Source organism: Mesoplodon bidens (assembly GCF_964165515.1).
Source record: "Mesoplodon bidens genome assembly, chromosome: 18".
NCBI lineage: Eukaryota > Metazoa > Chordata > Mammalia > Artiodactyla > Ziphiidae > Mesoplodon > Mesoplodon bidens.
The window spans coordinates 47982223-47997152 of record NC_138175.1 but is presented as its reverse complement, the minus strand read 5'-3'; the positions used below and the strand labels follow the sequence as shown (position 1 = coordinate 47997152).

At 57.1% G+C, this 14930-nt stretch overlaps 2 protein-coding genes across 2 annotated transcripts; both read right to left on the bottom strand.

Moving 5' to 3' along the window:
* Positions 1 to 2000: 2000 nt before the first annotated feature.
* Positions 2001 to 4541, bottom strand: ZFP36 (ZFP36 ring finger protein). Its single transcript, XM_081217571.1, has 2 exons — positions 4464 to 4541; positions 2001 to 3639 (listed from the first exon to the last, which is right to left on the bottom strand). Exons 1-2 carry the CDS (start codon positions 4485 to 4487, stop codon positions 2686 to 2688), a joined length of 978 nt encoding a protein of 325 aa, XP_081073697.1. The 5' UTR covers positions 4488 to 4541; the 3' UTR covers positions 2001 to 2685.
* Positions 4542 to 11431: 6890 nt separating this feature from the next.
* MED29 (mediator complex subunit 29) lies at positions 11432 to 14769 on the bottom strand. The gene is made up of 4 exons (XM_081216194.1): positions 14506 to 14769; positions 13889 to 13947; positions 13536 to 13620; positions 11432 to 11735 (listed from the first exon to the last, which is right to left on the bottom strand). Exons 1-4 carry the CDS (start codon positions 14719 to 14721, stop codon positions 11493 to 11495), a joined length of 603 nt encoding a protein of 200 aa, XP_081072320.1. The 5' UTR covers positions 14722 to 14769; the 3' UTR covers positions 11432 to 11492.
* Positions 14770 to 14930: the final 161 nt, after the last annotated feature.

The window sequence follows — 14930 nt, the reverse complement described above, 5'->3', positions numbered from 1 at the left end:
GTAGGCTGGTGAGGACTTAAGACTTTGGCTTTTATGTGATCTGACTCAGGTGTCATGACAGCTTCCCTCTGGTTGCCTAGTGGGGGAGTGGGGAAGAGACTGAGGGTAGGGCCCTGAGCCAGGAGACCAGGAAGGGGCTGCTATGATGGTTCAGGTGGGAGATGATGCCCGATAGAACCAGGGTGGGGGAAAGAGGAGGAGGCAGGAGGGTGGATTGTAATATCTCTTTAGAAGGTGAATCAGACAGGACTGACGTTGAATTGGGGTGTGGGTTTGAGGAAAGAGTCAAGAGGAATGACTCTCAGGTGTTTGGCACTGGTAGCTGGTGCTAGGTGCCATTTTTGCAAGTGAGGGTTTGTTAGTTCGTTTGTTTCCAAGGGGCAGAGAATCTGTTTTTCGCAAAGGGAAGGACAAGAGATGTGTTACTTCTTGTTCTTTCAGTGCCTGTGAATGTCTGCGTGGCTTGCTCTTCCTCTCCAACGTCTTTAGGTTTCTGGGTTTCTCTCTCTCTCTCTCCCAAACCTCCTCTCCAAGTATGGGGACCTGAGCCCTTTCCCAAAACGGGGCGCGGGGGCGGGGGTGCTTCGTGGAAGAGGAGATCAAAGGTCAGGGCCTGCCAGTGGGCGAGGGGAGAGGGCCAAGGAGGGCTGAGAGGTCAAGGAGGCATGAGGAGGGGAGGGGAAGAGGAGAACACTCGCAGGAGGGAATGGGGTGAAGAGAAATGGGGTGAGGAGGTGGAACCGAGGGGATGAAGAGTGTGGGCAGGGAAGGAATAGGTGGAGAGAGAAGGAAAGGGGGCCAGAAGGGGGAAGAGGAGGGGAATTGGAAGGAAAGAGAGGAGGGGATAGAGGACGGGGAATGGGCGGCAGGAAGGTAAGGATATTAAAAAGGGGAAGGGGAGAGGAGTGCTGGGGGAGGGGAAGAGCTGGGGAGGGTGGGGGAAGAAGGGGAGGGGAAGGTCGGCGCAGGAGGGTCTGGGCAGGAGGAACTGAGAGGGAGGAGAAGGGGTGAGGTAAGGAGAGGAGAGAGAAGTGAGGGGCGGGGGGAAGAGGGGTAAGGAGGGGAGGGGTAGGAGGCCGCGGCGGAAGGGGGCGGGGCGCAGGCACTGACGCGGGGCGGCTTCCGGGCGCTGGGCTCCTCCGCCCCAGTGTGGTTCTCGCCGCCTCTTGCCTTGTATGGTCCGAGGACGCTGCTTTCCCGGGGGCCCCGCCCCGTCCCGGCGCGGCCGCGACCCCCACCCCGCCTGGGGCGCGAGACCACGAGTTTCCAAGGCTCAGAAGTGTCGAGATCTCGCAATCCCGAACTTCTCGAATCCCGACAGGCCAAGATTCTGGAATTCCGAAGGTCTAGGAGCCCGGAAAGCCAGAGGCTACAGTTCTGCGATTCCTAAACGTTCTGGGACACCCAGGGTCTAGAAGTCGCCAAGAGACCAAGTCTGAGATTCCACAGTGTTGACATTCTAGAATCCTGAAGGCTTTCAAGCTGCTTCCGCCGAGATGCCGAAAGCCTGAGTCCCCCACACTCTCCGATCCTGGAAGGCCGGGCGGTGGGACCCCAGGACGCCGCGGCTTCCGGGACGACCCCTCCCCCACCCGCCGCGCCGGCCTCCTTCGCTTGCCCTGGGCTCGTGCCCCGGCACATTCCGTCCTCCCCACTCCGCCCCGCCCTCCTCCCTCGGCCCCATGGGGACGGAAACATCCCGTCCCCGCCCGCGCCCGGCCGAGAGCTGGGTCAAGGATCCCGGCGGGACGGGAGCGCCTCCCACGCCCCGGGAACTGGCTCTCCTGGTTCCTACCCGGTGATCTCACCTGGCCCCGCCCTCTCAGGTGAATGGCCGGGCCATGTGACGTCACTTCCTGCCAGGTAAGCGCCGCTGGCGGCTCGGCTCCGGGGAGGTTTGGAGGAGCTATCGGCTGATTCCATCCCGCTTCTAAAAAAGGCCATACTGTCCTCCCCTCCCATCTCACTACCTCTAGACCGTAGAAGAGCCAGGATTCCAGTTTACACACAGATTTCTTTTATTTAAAAATTCCAAAAAAAATAAAATTTTAACAATATATATTACTTCATATATTATAGTATACTTATAACAATAATTAGTCCATCTTTTCCAATATTACAAAAAAGAGGAAGAAAAATACAAGGGAAGCAGACGACCCAATATATATAAATACTATAAAATCTATTAGAATAAATAAAGTCGTCATAAATAAAAGGCCCAAAGGCGTGGGTGGGTGGGAGAGCAGGGGGTTGGCAACGGCTTTGGCTGCTTGTTTTTGGAGGGAAATTTGAGCACCAGGATTCCCCTTCAGGGGAGGCTCCAGTCACCATCAGACACCGGAACCTCAGGATCTAGAAAAAATTGGAAGGGGGCAGCGGGGGCTTATTATTCACAGCATTGGGCAGGGGAGAGGTGAAAGAGGCCTCACTGCCTCCGATTTGCTACATTTTTTTAAGACCCCAGAAAACACTCCTTCCCCCAACAGCATGAACAGCTTGCACACTGGGGACCTGCCCCAGCGTAGGGTCAGGGGAGTGAGTTAATGCACTTTGGAAGGTGGGGCGGAGCTACTTGATTAAGAGTCCCTCAGTTCCCCCACAACCTTGGGACCCCTTGTGGAACCCACAGCATAAGAGAACTGGCCCCCCTTAAGATCCAGCTGATCTGCACTAGGCAGGCACTTGTCACTCTGAGACGGAGATACGATTGAAGATGGGGAGTCTCCTGGGGGCTGCAGGTGGTTGGGGTGGCCCAAAAACCCCGGCCTCGAAGACAGGCGAGTCAGATCCCCCCAGGCTGCTGCCGCTGCTGGCATATTCGTCAGGATCAGATCCCAGGGAGTGCGCAGAGGGGCTCCGAGCCAAGCCACCCAAGGGCCCCCAGATGCTGCTGGGGGTGGCCCTTCGGCAGGAAGGACAACAGCCCGGGGTGGGGTCCCTTCGGGCCACCGGGGTCCCTGGGGCAGCAGAGAAGGCAGAGGGTGAAAGTGGAAGGTCCCCAGGTGGTGGTGGTGGGGAGCTGGAGGGTGAGAAGGAACACGAGGACAGGGAAGGGCCTGCTAGGCCTGCTGGTGGTGGCGAGGTTCGGCGGCCTGAGGGCAGGCCTGAGAAGCTGATGCTCTGGCGCAGCATGTGGGGGTGGCCAGAGGCACCCAGGTCCTCGCTGGGGTTGTGGATGAAGTGGCAGCGCGAGCCGTAGGGGCAGCGGCCCTGGAGGTAGAACTTGTGGCACAGTTCCGTCTTGTACTTGGGGTGGCGACTGGCCTGGCGCAGCTCACCCAGGCCGTGGGCAAACTGGCACTTGGCCCCATAGCGGCAGCGCCCGCTTTCTGAGAAGGTCCGACATAGCTCGGTCTTGTAGCGGGAGGAGGTGGTGGGGGTCGCAGTAGGCGAGGTGGGTGAGGGCGACAGCTCAGGGCCTGGGCGGGGAGCCAGGGGTGCGAAGCCTGGGGGTGGGGGCACCCAGCCGCAGCTGCGACCCTCCACCAGGCTGGTGGAGCGGCCAGGCAGGCGGGCAGCCACCCCAGACGAGCTCGAGTCGGGTGAGCCGAGGCTCCAGAGTCCCGAGGAGGCCCAGGCCGAGCTGGACTCAGTCTCTCCGTGGTCGGAAGGCATGTCATGGCTCAGCAACTGGAGGCTCTGTGGGAACAGGGATCGGTCAAGACACCGAAAATGCAGGGTGACGCCCCGCCCCAGTTGCAGGGCACCTAAGAGCTTGCCAGTCCGGTTTGTGGGCTCCCAGCCTGAGCCCCACCCGTCCGCAGAAAACAAACATGGGTTCCGGATCGCAAGGATCCCGATTTGGAGGTTCTGAGTTTATTCGCGACTGAAACTTATCCCGAGGGACCCAGAAATCCCGGCTCCCCCGGCTGGATCAGAGGGGCTCTAAAGTCAGGACACACCGCTGTCCTCCAATTTTCAGCCTCTGGGCCTCTAGGGATCTGACCCTGCTCACTGGGTTCTCCAATTTCACAAGTGGAGGAGCGGGCAAAGTTAACCCAGGAGTCCGGATCTCTTCGGTTTTAGAGTTGCCAGAGTCTTCTGGGTCAGGGAGTGGAGAGACAGAAGTCGGCTCCCCCTCACCCTGAGACTCCAGCCCAAGAAACGCCTCCGCGCAAAACCGCACCCTCAGCAACTACCAGGGGTAAGCCAGGTGTGGGGTCATTTCCGCCTGCAGACAGCCCCAGTCTGAGAAAAGTTCTCCAGCTTTCCATCTCCGAGGGCCACCCCACCCGTGTTTGGACCGAGACCAGAAAGTCACGGGCTCCATTTTCACCTCCAGAGCATCACACTGGTCTGAGACGGGAGGCAGGGACCCCGGGCCGAAGTGTAAAGCACTAAGGAGTTCCAGTTTGAGAAAGGAGCCAGGGGTCCCGGGCGGGAGTTTGTGGCGCTAGAGAGCCCTGGTTTGAAAAGGGAGTCAGGCATTGCGGACCTCGGGGTGCCGATCAGCGGGGGCTCACCTCGTAGATGGCGGTGAGATCCATGGCGGCGCAGATGGCCGAAGGCTGAGGTACAGGCCGAAAGTGGGAGCGCTGAAGTCTGGCTGCAGTGGGGTTGAAGAGCCGCCGCTTTTATCCAGCCAGAGGGGGGCGGGGCCTTGAGGAGTTGGCCCGGGCGGGCGGGGCCAGGAGGGGCGCTTCCCGGACGCGCGCCCCCGGCGCAGCCCGCCCAGCCCTGGACCGGACCCCATCCGCCCGGCTCGCGGCCGGGATTCGCCTGAGGGGGGCCTGCGTGCGGTCGCAACACCGCGGGGAGTGCGTGGGGTGGGGGGTGTCGGCCCAGTTTTCAAAGGCTGGAGACTGAGGCGCGGAGAAGGGAACTGGCACGGAGGTGGGGGCAGGGCTCCTGGGGGAATTGACTAGGGCAGAGGCTGAGAGGGCGTGCGATCGAGAGACTGACCGACAGGGGCGGGGAGAGACGCAAGGAGAGCGAGAGACAGAAATGGAGAGACCAAAGAGAAAAACACAGGGACACACACACAGGGGGAGGGAGTTGCGCACACAGGGAGACGTGCACAGAGAGAGAGAGACAGGGTAAGGAGAGGAGGCGAGGTGGGGAGGCACAGATTGAAAAGACAAGATATAGACAGTCCCAGAGAGACAAATTCAGAGCGGGAAGCGGGAGGGAGGGAGTCACATAAAGAAACAGAGAAAAAGGGAGAAAACAGGGAGAAACAAGCATCCACAGACAGAAATCCGCAGGAGCAAAACGGAGAGAGGAGACCCACGGGCCTGGTGGAGAATTCTCTTCTGAGACCTGCCGGCCTGGCACGGTCTCGCTCTCAAACAGCCCAGATCCAGAGACCTGGACCGCCCTCCCCGCCCCCACTCACGGGGGTTGGGGGTGGGTGGGGTTCTGGACACCTGGCGAGGCTGGAAAGGGGCCTCCTTTTCCAATTTCCCAATTCCTCTGTGTCTTCTCACCCTCACGCAGATAATGGCACTTCTGATCGCTTCCTCTGGGCTAGGCACTGTTGCATGAAAGTGCTTTATTTACATACATTAACTCAAAGAGGTATCGTTATGCCTATTTTACACACGAGGAAACCCTGGAAGAGAGAGGCCAAGTTATCCTCCTTTAGTAAATGGCAGCAGCCTAATACCAGGGCCTTAAATTATGTTAAGAGTTTGTGCTCAGAGAAAACTCAAGATTGGAAAGGGAGAGATCTTTTATTATGGTGGCGGGTTTCCTTGGTGGAAAGCTGTCTCGAATGGCAGAAATGGGTCGTCCCCAGCTGACGGTCGGATGGGTCTCTAATAAAGGGATGTACCTTGAGAAAACTCTAAATGTGCAGAAATCACTCCCCTTATTGGCAAGTCTTTTATTGTCAAGGGGTTGCACTGAGTGACGCTCTCTTAAGATATGGAGGAGAAACTAATTTTTAAACTGGGTCTCGATGAGCTAGCTAGCTGCCCTGAGTGAAAACACGGGGGTAGAAATAAACCATTGCCACGGAGTGCAGTTATAATGGTGGAAAGTTCATTCTTGCAGGTTGCGACTGCAGACTGCGGGCTTGTATTGAGGTGGGGAGATTCTGCTAGACACGCCGACTTGCTCATCCGACAGAGCACGGGGGAATCCCTGGTGCGGCGCTTTCTGGGGCCGAGGGGCCTTCCCGGCCGGTCTCGTGAGCTGGGCGGCTGCGGGCGGCTCTGGCACGGTTGCAGCCTCCCTCTAGCCTGTGACTCACTCGCACGGGGCGAGGGAGGGGGGCTTCCTGGAAGCCGTGACGAGGAGGCTAGGCCTGGATGCCAGGGTTCCTCTCTGTAACCAGGGCTTCTGTCGTCTGTAAACAGACGCTTGAGGGCTCCGGGAAAAGGGGGAAAGGGGAGGTGCCTGGCACCCGCCGCCCGGTTGGGCTCCAAATCCCTGTGCGGCTAGTGGGACTAAGGTGGCGGTAAAACGAGAGGTGGGAGGCACCCTGGGGTCCCCGGTGTCCGGCTCGGCTCTGGCCGCGATCCTGGAGGAGGGATACCAGTTTCAATTCCCTGGAGACAGGGAGCATTTCCCATCCCTGAGTCAAGCTGACCCCCTCCCCTCTCCCAACTGCTGAGTCATCGGCCCGAGAGCCAGGACGCTTCGGACTGGGCGACTCTCGAAGAGGCTAGAAGGAGCTTTGCGCGTTGAAGAACCGACCACCCCTGGAAACACTGACGGGGCCGGGGGTCCTAAAAGCCCGGGCCTCCACCCCTCCTTGCTCAGATCTAGGAGTCCGGGTTTCCAAGCCGCCTCCTCGCTCAGACCCAGGAGACCCGGCCCCCAGCCCCTTCCTTCACCAGACCCAGGAGTCCAGGCCCCCAGCTACCCTCGATCTCAAACGCAGGAGTCCGAGCCCCGAGGCCCCTCTCCCAACGGTTTAGGAGTCTGGCTCCCATGCCCCCTTCACCCCCCCCCCACCCCCCGTCCAGGCCTCAGGCGTCCCAGCCCTGGAGGAAGTTCAGGGCAGGGCCCCGCCCCGCTCCCCACGTAGCCAGCGGGAAAATCCGTGGCACCAGCTAAAGCCGGGAATCCCCTCTGGAATGACGGTGGGGAGGGGGACGGCCGGGGTCCCCTGCGGGGCGCAAGGGGGCAGGTCCTGGGCGGGCAGACAGAGGGGGAAAGGGGCGGAAACCAGAGAGGCTAAAAATACGGCGAGCGCTTCCGGCCTAGGGGGAGGGGAACGTTGAGCAGTTTCCAGAAAAACAAGCGGGGACGGGAAACGCGGGGGTGTGAGAGACGGCCAGAGTGCGCGGGCGAGCTGGGGACCGTGTACGCGTGGCACGTGTGCCTTGTGAGCCCCAGGCGTGATTGACTGGGCGGGAGCGGGTGCGGCCGACGCGGGCTGGCAGTGTGCGCGGCTGCGCGGGCCCTGCGGCGTGTGGACCGCGTGTGCGCTGTAGGTGCGAGGTGGGGCTGCCCTGGCGCGCCTGGGTGTGCAGTTGGGCAATTAGGTGTGGGACACAAGTGCGCCCACTTTCCTGTGTCAACGCTGTGTCCTTACAACCCACCTGGCAAGGCTGGCTGTGAGAATAAATGCGGGAAACCGCCTATGCCTGCGTGTTTCTGACCAGACTGTATTTACTCTCACCATCTATGGGGGAGGGAGTGTGTACTCGGCTGTAACTGTCTTTGAGGTGGCATCCCTGAGAACGTGTGACTTACATACCTCCCTGCCCATCTGTGTGTAGCTCTGAAACACCTTGGGATCTGTAGTGACTGAGTGATTGTAACTCTTTGAGGGAGGCTGGCTAGAGTGGCTGTGTCCTCAGGTGTGATGAGCCTCTGTGAGCACACAGCTTGGGAGCTGAGGGTGTGTGGGAGCATGTGCGTGGCTGCAGCCAGCTGTGGCTGTGTGCAGGGCGCCTGCAGCTGTGTGTGTGGTCATCAGGTGTGTGAATAGTGTTCCTGTGTCTGTGTCCTTGGGGTGTAGCTGAAAACACCAGGAGGCCAGTGTCTGGAAGCAGTTCCTCTGTGGCTCAGTCACAGGGCAGTGAAACTGAACTTTGGTTCCTGACGTCTACAGGCGCACATGATGGGGAGGGCAGCTGGCCCACTCCTGCGGTTCGCACAGGCCTCCGTGGGCAGAGCAGAGGAAAACATGCACGCACACTCAAACCTGAGAAGCATTATCTAAATCCAGCCTCCGCTGCTTTTGATAATGTTGAGCTGAGGGCAGGGCTGAGTCACCCTGTGATGGGCAAAGTCTGAGATGGGGTAGGAGATAGCGGGTTAAAGGGTGGTTAGAGAGTTGTTTGTATATTCACATAGTTGGATTGTTCCTTGAGTCTGTTTGTGGGACTGCCCCCAGGACAGCGACACCAGGGACACCATGATTGTAGGATGGTGGGTTATGCCATTCTCTGCTAGGGAAGAAGGGTGTCGTGTGTGCCTGTGTTTTGCCATGGTCTGTTTTGCCCTGTGTGGCTGTGCATCTCATGTGCGTGCTTCCCTGGAGTGGGCGGTTGTGCACGAGGCTGTAGTCTCCCTCTGGGTTTAATAATCCAGTAAGAACCTTCACTAAGGACCTCTCCTATCCCTGCCTCTTCACTGTGGCCCAGGCTTCCACATTATTCCACCAACACACCATGACATTTCTGCCTCAGGCAGGGCCTCTGCACTTACTGTTCCCTCTCCTTGGAATGTCCACAACTTATTCCCTCTCCTTCAAGTTCACTCCAATACTACCTTCTCAGGCCTTCATGACCTGGGTCAAGGACTTTAACAGGTTTAAAAATAACCTTGTCATCTATTTAACAAATAATAAATACATGTAACATCTATTTACAGATCATATTAATACACGTGAACCACTACCCAACCTAAACTCTCAAACTTTCATGTTTTCCAATAAAGTAACATAATTCTCCATATGCAAATCTTGTTACTTATTCCCAAATACTTTTCTTTTCCTCCTGTTCTCTCTCTCCACTTCTGATCTCACTTCTCTGTTTTATTTTCCTTCTTGGAATTTCTCATTACCTGACATACTGTGTTTTACTTTACCACACTTTACTGTCACTAGAATATCACCTCCAGCAAGGCAGGGATCTTTGGTTTACACTGTACAGGGCTTGGCCCAAAATAGATGCTCGGCAAATGTGTGTTGAATGAACTCCACTTCCGGGTGCACAATTTCCACCCTGTGTGGCTGTGTGAGCTGTGTATCCATCATCCCGCTGCCCACCAGGTGTCTCCGCGGTCTCCCTGGGTATAGTTTTAAGCACTGCTGGGCCCCATGTCAGGGCTGCCGGGATGTCACGCCCCCACCTGTGTGTGACGTGTGGACGCTGCCTCACAGGGCCAGCTGTGCTGCATTCTGAGTGTGTGGGCCTGTGCACTGACACGTCTCTACCAGTATGTGGTGTGTGCCCCCAGGCTGGAAGCCACTGGGCTCTTCTGGGGACAGCATGCTGTACTCAGATAATTGCATCATGTTAGGTGGAAATATGACTTTGCTTTTGTGTTTATTTGGACCTTACGTATGGTTAAGGAGATGTGTATGGGTGCCAAATGGACAAGGACAAGGTTATGATGGTCAGTTTTATGTGTCAACTTGGTTAGGCTACAGTCCCCAGTTATTTAATCAAACTAGTCTAGATGATGCTGTGAACGTATTTTGTAGATATGATTAAAGTCTATAATCAGTTGACTTTAAGTAGATTATCCTAGAAGATCTGGGGAGTCACATGGGGGGGTGAGGGCTGATTCAGCCAGATAAATGGGCAGAGCTGTGGCTTCCTTTCAGAAGAAATTCTACCTATGGGCCACAGCTTCAGCTAGTGTCCAAGAGTTCTGCTGCCCTGCGTGAAGCTTGCCCCTATGTGCCTGGCACTTCAAGGAAGGTCAGGGAGAAAGGGAAGGAACGTCTGGGGTGTGTACACACACACACACACACACACACATCCCAGGATTCCAGTATGGGGACCTGGGCTCTGGGTGAATCGCAGGTCTCTCTCTCACACACACACACACACACACACACACACACACACACACTTCCCAGGATTCCAGTATGGGGACCTGGGCTCTGGGTGAATCGCAGGTCTCTCTCACACACACACACACACACTTCCCAGGATTCCAGTATGGGGACCTGGGCTCTGGGTGAATCGCAGGTCACACACACACACACATCCCAGGATTCCAGTATGGGGACCTGGGCTCTGGGTGAATCGCAGGTCTCTCTCTCTCACACACACACACACTCCCAGGATTCCAGTATGGGGACCTGGGCTCTGGGTGAATCGCAGGACACACACACACACACACACACACACACACACACACACCCAGGATTCCAGTATGGGGACCTGGGCTCTGGGTGAATCGCAGGTCACACACACACACACACACACACACACACTCCCAGGATTCCAGTATGGGGACCTGGGCTCTGGGTGAATCGCAGGTCTCCATGGTCCCGGGTTTTCCTTACAGATGTGGAGTCCAGGACAGGAGGCCTCTGGGCGGTGCCATGGGAACCAGGGTACAGAAGGTTTTGGGTGGGTCAGTCCCCCAACCAGGCTGAGTCACTTGAGCCTTTCACACCCACCAGCTGGGCCTGGGCTGGTAGCTCCGCCCTATACTTGCCCAGGCCTGAAGGCCATGGGGAAGCCTGGTGGGGCACTCCCTCCCTGAAGCCCCCTCCCCAAGGTCTGCTTCCCGGAGCTGGGGCCCAGGCGCCTGTCTTCTTCCCCAGGACTGATGATTCACCCCTGCTGGGGCCTTTTCACTTCTCCTTTGGGGCTAAAAATACAGGGACCCAGGCATCCAGTTGGGCCAGGCTTCACCGCAGATTGCACAACGCCCCTCGTTTGAGTGCTGCTGACGCAGACCCCAGCTATGGGGGGTGGCGGGCTGGGTTGCTCCCCAATCGGGCGTGCTGAGGTCAGGGCCTAGACCCCTCCACTTCCTCTTTCCTGGGTCAAGTTGACATGGGAGGTGCTGGGGATCCCTGGATATGACTGTGGTCCCTGGAAATGAAGCTCCTTCTAGCCCCAGGTAAGCCAGGGGTTCTGGCTTCCATTTTGGCCCCCTGCACAGACACAGAGTCCCAGTTAGGAGCTGGGGGCGGAAGACAGCAAAGGGGCACTGGGAGAGAGATGGTCAGAGACAGGGAGATGGGGACAAAGAGATCGAATGACACAAGATGCTCAGAGGAGCAGCTAGAAAAAGGAGCAGGCACAGAGACCGCCCCCAAACTGGGACAGAATCAAGGAAGGATTGAGGGAGAGGGACCCAGTCAGGGCTCCAGAGCCAGGCCAGGTGCGGGGAGAGCCCCTGGAAGAGGTCACCAACAGGCACAATCCAAAGTCCACCCTCAGCCAGGGAACAGAAAAGGCAGCCCGCAGAGGCCAGGCCCCGCCCTGGGTGCTCCCTGCTGGCCTCTGCTGCCCCCTGCTGGCGCCAGCCGCAGTGCGCAGGCAGGAAGAAAAGTCAGAGACATAGCTGCTTTGAGGCCACTCTTCATTCCCTCCCCCACTGCCAGCCCCACTCCCAGCCCTGCCAGCTCACAGGGCGCCCCCCGGGCCCGTAGGCGGTGCAGGCGTCTTGCCTGTGACCTTGTTGGCGCAGTCCAGCAGGGCAGTGTGAATGTCCTTGGCACAGGCAATCTGGGCTTTGATGACCGCCAGGTATTGCGGATAGGGCAGGCTGTCAGGCTGGACGGCGTCAGGCTTGGTGGCTGTGGGCACCAGTGTCGGAGAGTGCTTGGCACTGTCGCAACTCTGTGACAGGCACTCATGGGCCAGGCGCTGTGGGCAGGCAGGCAAGGCGTGGCATCAGCCTTCACTCCGGGTACTGCCAACCCCACCCCAAGGGCCAGCCTGGGGTAGCCTTTTCAGCCTCTGGAATCCTGGGGTCTTGGGGTCAGAGCCTGGCCCTGCCACTCGCTGGGTGACCTCAGGCATGCGGCTGCTCCTCTCTGCATCTGTTTCCTCCTTTGGAAAATGGGTTTAATAACTACTCCTACTATCTAATAAGGTGAGAGTGGTGAGAGCAGCGTGCAAGAGACACAGGCACAGGTCCTGGCAAGTTAACTTAAGTGCTAGTTGATGAATGTCAACTACTATTGTTGTGACTGTCCTCACCCTAGGCTTGGCATTGGCACTAGCTTCTCTGGCGGCACCTGCTCCTCCTGGTTTTCCTCCTACTTCTCTGGCTGGTCCTTCTAGATGCTTTTTAATCTACCTAAGCCTTAAATGTGGTCATTCCCGTACCCCTTCTCCTCCTCTCATTCTCATTCCCTCTAGGGGTTGTCTCACCCACACACACTACTGTTCCGACCTCTGTACTGATGACACCACTTCTGTGCGCCCAGCCTCCCCTAAAATTCCAGAGTTCCCATACTCTGCCCCCCAAACCACTCTCCTTCCTGGGTCCCTGTCTCAGGGACGGCCCTACCATTCCAACTAGAGCCCTGGGCCTCATCTTGGAGGCTCCTCCCCCAGCCTGTCAGTCCCATGGCCCTGTGCACAAAGCCTTCTGAGTACCTCTCCCACCTGCCCTTTCCCACTTCCTCAGGACCCTGCCCTGGTGGAACCTGGCCCTCCTGAATCCTGCCATGGGCTCCCAGCCTCCACTCTCAGCCCCTTGCACCCATCCCTCATGTGGCAGCCAGAGGCATATTCCTAAAAAAGCAAATGGGTCCATGTCCTTCCCTGCTTGAAACCCTCCATGGCTCCCCAGCACCCTCCAGGCTATATTCAAAATCCAACAAGCGCCAACGCCTACCACACCTCAGCCAGACTGAATTTCATGATGTTCCTAAAGGGAACTTAAAGCAGAAGCTATTCCGTCTGGCTGGAATATCTTTCTACCACTACGAGGCTCCTCAGACTGACTTTTCCTTCAAAGTCCAGTTCAAAATAATGACAATGAGGATACGACAGGAAACATTTGCCATGTGTCCATCACCAGGTTAAGTGCTTTATATGCAAGATCTTGCTGAGCCCTTCCCAAAAATCCATTTTCCAAAGGAGGAACCCAAGGCTCAGAGGTAGAGATTGGTGGTCCATCTGACTCCAAAGGCTGTGCTCTGAGCCATTTGCCCTCCTCTCAACTCCTGCCCTTCTTCCATTTTTGTTCCAGCCTCCGCTCAGATGTGCTCTCCACTAATAGTCTACCCTGAGCCACTTCCTCCCTAAACCTGCCCTAGGCAGGGTCAGGTGCCTTCTCTGGACTTCCACAGCCCCCCTGAGCTTCCCTCATTTTAATCCTGCCCCCTCTGCCTGTGCCTCCACGACTCCAGCCCTGAGCCTTCTGTCTGTGCTTCCCCCTTCAGAGCCCTCCATGGCCTGAGTTTCTCCCATCAGAGCCCTGACTACTCTGAGCTGTCACTGTTTGAGGATATATTTGTCACCCCACTGAACTGGAAGCTCTGTGAGGGCAAGGATTGGGCAATATTGTGCCCCCAGCATCAGCTGCAGCGTCAGCACAGGTCTGGGCCGCAGGGGGTGCTCAGTGAGCGTGTGTTGATTGACTGAATGAAGGTTCCTGAAGCACCAGGAACTGAGGCAGGGCTGTGGTCACCCGGTGGCTGGGAGACCCCTTACCAGGCAGAGCTCTAGCTGGTCACAGAGTGCGTAGAACTCCTCCAGACACTTGTCAAAGCGCTGAATGGGTCCATCGCTGCTCTTCCTACAGTCCAGGAGAGGAAGGTGCGGAATGTATTTCCAGTCTCTGGGACTAAATGACTACCCAACCAAGTATCCATCAGAAAACCAGGTATAGGCCCAGGAGACCCAAGGCAGGGCCTAGGGGACAGTTAATAGAGGAAGGGGCAAAAAGGGCAAGGTCAAGCGCTAGGGAGCCAGGCTTGAAAATAAGAGAAAAGTGGGGTGGGTGTGGTGCAAGGGGGATGAGTTTCTAAGACTAGGATGGAGTTAGGAGAAAGAGGAGTACTCACTGTCCATTGTCAATGTTAGTGTTCTGAATCAAGTTCTGGGCCGCAACCTTCATCAAGGTCTAGTTTAAAGAAAAAACAAAAACAAAAAAGAGGTGCAGGAGATGGAGAAAGAGAAGAGGACACTTTTGGTAGATCTACACTCTTCCTTAAGATACACCCAATCTCAGGCCTCCTCTTCACTTGGCACTTACCCTCCCGTCACTCCAGAGTAACTCCAGCTTCCATTCCTCTATAGCAATAACCACCTGTATTTTCCCGGAGGCCCGCTCTCACCTGCGGTTCTCGCCAATACCCTCCCGGACATACCTTAGAGTCCTCCCTCACCCACCAGTCACGGTCAGTCTCTGTACAGGCCAGTCCTTTCCTCAGGCTTTAACGACTAGAGCTAAGTTTCTCCTTTAAATTCCCTCCCCCTCGAATTGCAGTCAGTCTCAAGCTCAAGATTCGCCCTGATCCCACCTCACACTGTCAATCCACAGAGCTTCGCTTTGGCCTCACGAAGAAGATCAAGTCTCATTCCTCTCCCCTGCCTAACGCTCCTTTTGCTCTCTCCCTGACTAAACAGTCCCTCCGCCCACCCCCGTGATGTCAGAGAGCCAAATCTCCCGACCAATCACCTGCAGACTTTCCTTCAGCTGCGGGATAAGCATCTTATAGCGCTGCACAGGATCGAAGTCCTGTTGCTGTTGCTGCAAAAGCCCGCTCTGGGCAGGTCCCACAAGCTGTGTTGGTGGTTGTGGCTGCTGCTGGGGACCCGAGCCACCGGCCGAACCCGGACCTGACACACTAGCGGCAGAGGAAGCCGCGGAAGCCTGCTGCTGGGATGCAGCCATCTTTCTCGCTTCGCGCGCGGGAAGTGCGTCAGAAGCGCGTCTTCCCTGTTTCTTCTTAGCGTCTTGAAGTCTAGGCCCCGTTTACTGGTTAGATCCGCCTCCCATAAAATTTAACCAATGGGAGGAAAGAACCCACCCTCCAACTCGACTCTCAAATCCGACGTCTAGACTGAGATACCGATTCACCAATCACAAGAGGCCCTCCCTGC

Bases quoted from the DNA above. Each gene is read 5' to 3' on its own strand.
- MED29 (XM_081216194.1), bottom strand. From the start codon at position 14,721: ATGGCTGCATCCCAGCAGCAGGCTTCCGCGGCTTCCTCTGCCGCTAGT. The intron at 13,948-14,505 runs GTGATTGGTCGG...TCTTTAAACTAG, and splicing joins AGCTGAAGGAAAGTCTGCAG to ACCTTGATGAAGGTTGCGGC. The intron at 13,621-13,888 runs GTGAGTACTCCT...CCTGGACTGTAG, and splicing joins ACTAACATTGACAATGGACA to GAAGAGCAGCGATGGACCCA.
- ZFP36 (XM_081217571.1), bottom strand. From the start codon at position 4,487: ATGGATCTCACCGCCATCTACGAG. The intron at 3,640-4,463 runs GTGAGCCCCCGC...CTGTTCCCACAG, and splicing joins ATCTCACCGCCATCTACGAG to AGCCTCCAGTTGCTGAGCCA.